The sequence below is a fragment of the Nanorana parkeri genome, unplaced genomic scaffold (genome assembly GCF_000935625.1).
Source record: "Nanorana parkeri isolate BGI_ZX_2015 unplaced genomic scaffold, ASM93562v1 scaffold417, whole genome shotgun sequence".
Taxonomy (NCBI): domain Eukaryota; kingdom Metazoa; phylum Chordata; class Amphibia; order Anura; family Dicroglossidae; genus Nanorana; species Nanorana parkeri.
The window spans coordinates 21,561-25,825 of record NW_017306685.1 but is presented as its reverse complement, the minus strand read 5'-3'; the positions used below and the strand labels follow the sequence as shown (position 1 = coordinate 25,825).

General features: G+C 39.1%; 1 protein-coding gene across 1 annotated transcript in view; it reads left to right on the top strand.

Moving 5' to 3' along the window:
* LVRN (laeverin) overlaps nucleotides 1–4,011 on the top strand; it is a 105,653-nt gene extending 101,642 nt beyond the window's left edge. The window contains exons 19-20 of the mRNA XM_018559840.1: nucleotides 419–503; nucleotides 3,695–4,011. Coding sequence (XP_018415342.1) covers nucleotides 419–503; nucleotides 3,695–3,853 — 244 coding nt within the window. The 3' untranslated portion in view covers nucleotides 3,854–4,011. The remainder of the gene's footprint in view (nucleotides 1–418; nucleotides 504–3,694) is intronic.
* Nucleotides 4,012–4,265: the final 254 nt, after the last annotated feature.

The window sequence follows — 4,265 nt, the reverse complement described above, 5'->3', positions numbered from 1 at the left end:
CCCCCCCCCCCACACACACACACACATATTTTATTAGACATTTGCAAAGACTAAAAATTTGTTTTGAACAAAATTAATGGAAACTAAAACCGTTTTCATTATTTTCATCAAACAAAAACAAATTTGTATGCTATTTCGGATTCGACCACCCACGCAAGGCGGGGTGCATGACATCACATGACGCCGCGCAAGCGGCGTGATGTGACGTCACGTCTGTTGGGGGGGGGGGCACAATTTTCTGTTCTTGCCTTGGGCGCAAAAGAAGCTAGCTACGGCTCTGATATAATACATCACTGCCGTTAATCTTATATTTGATGAAATCACATCACTGTGGGACTACATTCACATATCCTTCATGTATTGTACTGTAACTGTGGAACTTTTTTCCTAATAAAAAGCTGCATTTGTATGTTTTCAGGTATGTGAAAGAATCTGCACTACTTTTTGAACGATTATTAACAGATTTGGGATGGAAAGCTACATCAGAGCTGCAGTTCCAAGAGGTGAGGCTATACACAGGGTCTCATGGAGCTTACTGGACGGCTCATTCACCCTATATGAGGTGACTGGCATTTTTCAGCAACTGAACAATGCCAGTCACCGCAAGGCCACATCACAGGCAATTGTTTTTTGATGTGTGGGGACCTAAATGGAGGGCACAAATTGTACACTTCAAATAATAAAAAAAAAGAGTAACCTACGTGATGTGCTGAGACAGCGCATCACACAGCGCATCACACCCCCTGCTGTTGGAGTGGTCACAACCCATTAGCCCATCTGCACTGAGGCTGGTTTACTAAAAGGTGAATAATGATACACCGCGCTATTAATACAATCTAAAAATGCAAATGAATAATCCTAAATGAATTGTGCTAATAATAAATAGAAAAAAAATTGCACCAGAACATAAAAAATAAACAGTGTAACCAAGTAGTGTAAAAAAACAAAACTAATAGTCCATAATAATATAACAAGTCTCATAAATGTCCATATAGAAAGTGACAAAATCATCCACAGTGTTCGTGTAAAAAATAATAATAAAAAAAACAACGTGAGCAGTATAACTAAGAGGATAATAAGTGATCTTTATAAAATCATCACATCAAGTTTAATAAGAGATAAAAAGAAACACTTACAAGATGGCTATAGTGTATAAGCATTTAGCAAACAAACAAACAGTCGACCGTTTCTTAGGAGCGGAGTCGGAACTGATGACCTCCACTAGCACTTCCTGCAGGGGTAACCTGAACCTAATCCCCAAAAATTGATTTACTAAAATAGTTGAGAATGTTTACGCAGAAAATTGTGTGAAGATTCACTTCAAATATTCAATCATGGGAAAAGCACATGCTTGTTTACTTATTTCATCTACTCATGATTGGATAATTTAAGTAAATATTCACACTATTTATTCATTCTCTGTCATTTTTTTTCCCCTTGTCAGTTGTATCCTTGGTTGCCAGACAATGGCCTGATTCAGCAGAGGAATATACTGTACAGTAGAAGTAGAAGGACAAGCCCTGTTAACCTTAATAGGGAACAGCTCCAATCCTCTTGAAATGTTTTGTAGCATGTAGACATACATACAGAGGCTGGGGCTACTGCAGGTGCACTATGGTGGCTGTGAGCTTCCCTATATATGAGCTCTCAGGTGATCGACAACAGATGGAGTCATCTCTTACTTATTAACTCTAAAACAAGTTAAAGTGGACCTTTAACCCTTTCACTAAAAATCACATCAGCATGCAGCTCTGCATACTGATATATAAAATCATCTTACATTCATTTTTTTCATTTACTTACAAATATAGTTCATTCACTTCCTGGTGCACTTTGGCACAAATTATGTAATTGTGCCGAAAAAATTGCATCCTGGGAAGGTTACATCAGCAGAGCATTATTGGGAAATCTCTTCTCTAATCTCAGGAGATCTCAGGGAAAGGCATTTTCTTCCCCTGAGATGATGTGCATAGTCACATGTCCTAGTCACATGTTCTAGGAAGTAAAGGGAGATCTAGTAATCTGCCCTTTGTAAAAATGGCCACTGTCAAAAGACTGGGGAAGAAAAGAGAAAAAGGGTATGCAAAGAATACAAAGCCAGCAATTATCTATAAGTATCTGCTTGTAGATTGTCATTACTAAACATTTCTAAAGTTTTGTGTTTATTGTTATATTAAGATATGGGTGAATTTCCTCTTTAAAGTAAATATAAACCCTAACTGGATGACATTTAGCTTGCTAAAGCATCTTGCTCCACTGCTTGATGTGCAATAATGTTTAGGGCCAGCTTCCTGATAGTGACAACTATGAGCCTGTACAATGTGTGTGCTGAGCACGTGACAGGGTGACAAGATAGGAGCACAATTGGTAGACTGTTGTCACCCCATAACAGGAAGTTCCAAAACGAAGACCTCCACGTGGGAAATGTCCAGGTATTGTTTTAAGTAAAGCTGCAGGTTTATAAAGATTGAAGGCTTACATGACATTATAGTGAATGGACTTAGATCTGCTATAAAATAAAGTTAAAAAAAACAAAAACCCCACAAAATAAAAACTAAATAAATGGAAATGATGGAAAACATACCCCCTTCGCCATGTTGTTAAAGTAATCCAAAGTGTAGTTTCTATCTTTTAGGGCCCATGGCAGGTCTGCCCTTTAGAGAAAAAAAACATATAAAGGGTCATAGACCACAGAATGACTAAAGCCCATAATTAATTGTAGCAACTGAAGTGGGATCATATCATACTCTAGTTCCCATACTATAGACTCAGTGTATGCTTTACATAACAATAATGGACTTCAGTTACAGCAATCTGTTGAGAATATTTGTAGCTCTTTTGAAAGTATGGATCCTTATCCTTGTGTGTTCGCTTTGTGAATTGACTCTTATAAGTCTTTATTACATCCCACATTCAATATGAGATATGTAATATGCTGAAGAGCATATGGGCTGATATCCACACAGTAGGAGGCCCACATTCTGACAGCTCTTTTGTTATGTGGATGCAGGGGTGTATGTACTGCAAGGCAAACTAGGCATTTGCCTAGGGCGGCACTATCCAGAGGGGGCAGCAGAAAACACCACCCCAAACCAATTACGTGGACAGAGCCAGACTTGCCAGTGGAGCGAGGCTGGACGGCACAGAATCAGGCAGCGGCGACTGCCTAATGAGGCAAATTAGGCGGCCACAAGGCCCTAAGAGCGGTTGTCTAATTAGAGAGCTGCCTGGTGGAGGGCCCAGTGAGTTGTGGTCCAGCTGGCTTTGTACAGGAGGTGGAGGAGAAGCAGCGGGGTGGCTGGGGGCTGGCCATAGTATGTGATTTTGATGGTGGGATGTCCCAGAAGCAGGCTGGGGACTGCAATGTATTCTTTAGATGGTTCAGTTTAGCCATTTTTAAACACACACATTAGCTCTTCAGCATGGCTTGGCATGTACAATGATGCACTTCTTTGTATTTTGGGTTTCCAGATTCATTTGTAGCACTCCCACCCACTTGTGGTAGTGCATATGTCTGGCAATTGGCTATTCTTCAAGTCACCAAGCCATGTATAGTGAGATGGCATTGGAGGGTGCATGCTATACACTAAGGAAGTTATTCAGGAATTTTTCTAACACATGTTTACCTCTTGAAACAATTTTCTTTACTCTGACATCTTCAGAAGTTTAACTGTGTTTCGGTTTCATTTTTAAGATGCAACTTTTCATCACGACCACTGTGGATGAAAGTGTAAGGGAAGGTGAAGTACAGAGGTTAGAAAAAAGAAAGAAAGCTCGCCTAGAGTGGGTAAATATTGTGAATACGAAGATTATTGACTGGTTACAGAAGAACATACTGGATTCGGACTTATGAGAACTCTGATTTACATCGCAGTGTATGGGATTTTATAGCCTTTTTCTAAAGAATATTCTCGTGTTTAAAGTTGCCAACTATTTTTCATCTAGACTGCTGAATTCGTATGATATATATTTTTTTACAACTTGTAAGAATGTGATTAAATATGTGCTGATTTACAGTTTTCTACATTGTATCTTTGCAAATGAAAATAATAATTTATTAATTAAAGATCAGTTTTGGATCACATTAATTGTATCATACAAAAATGGCATACTGGGATAGTTACAAACTTTGCAGCCACTCATTCAAGAATTGCAACTGGCGCAGTTGAGTCCCTGCCCAGGCTGCAAAAATGTTTCCTCCTTCAGTATTGAGTCATGATGTTGTGTTTTTGAGAATCAGCAAAGGGGTCCTGCAGTTATTAAAT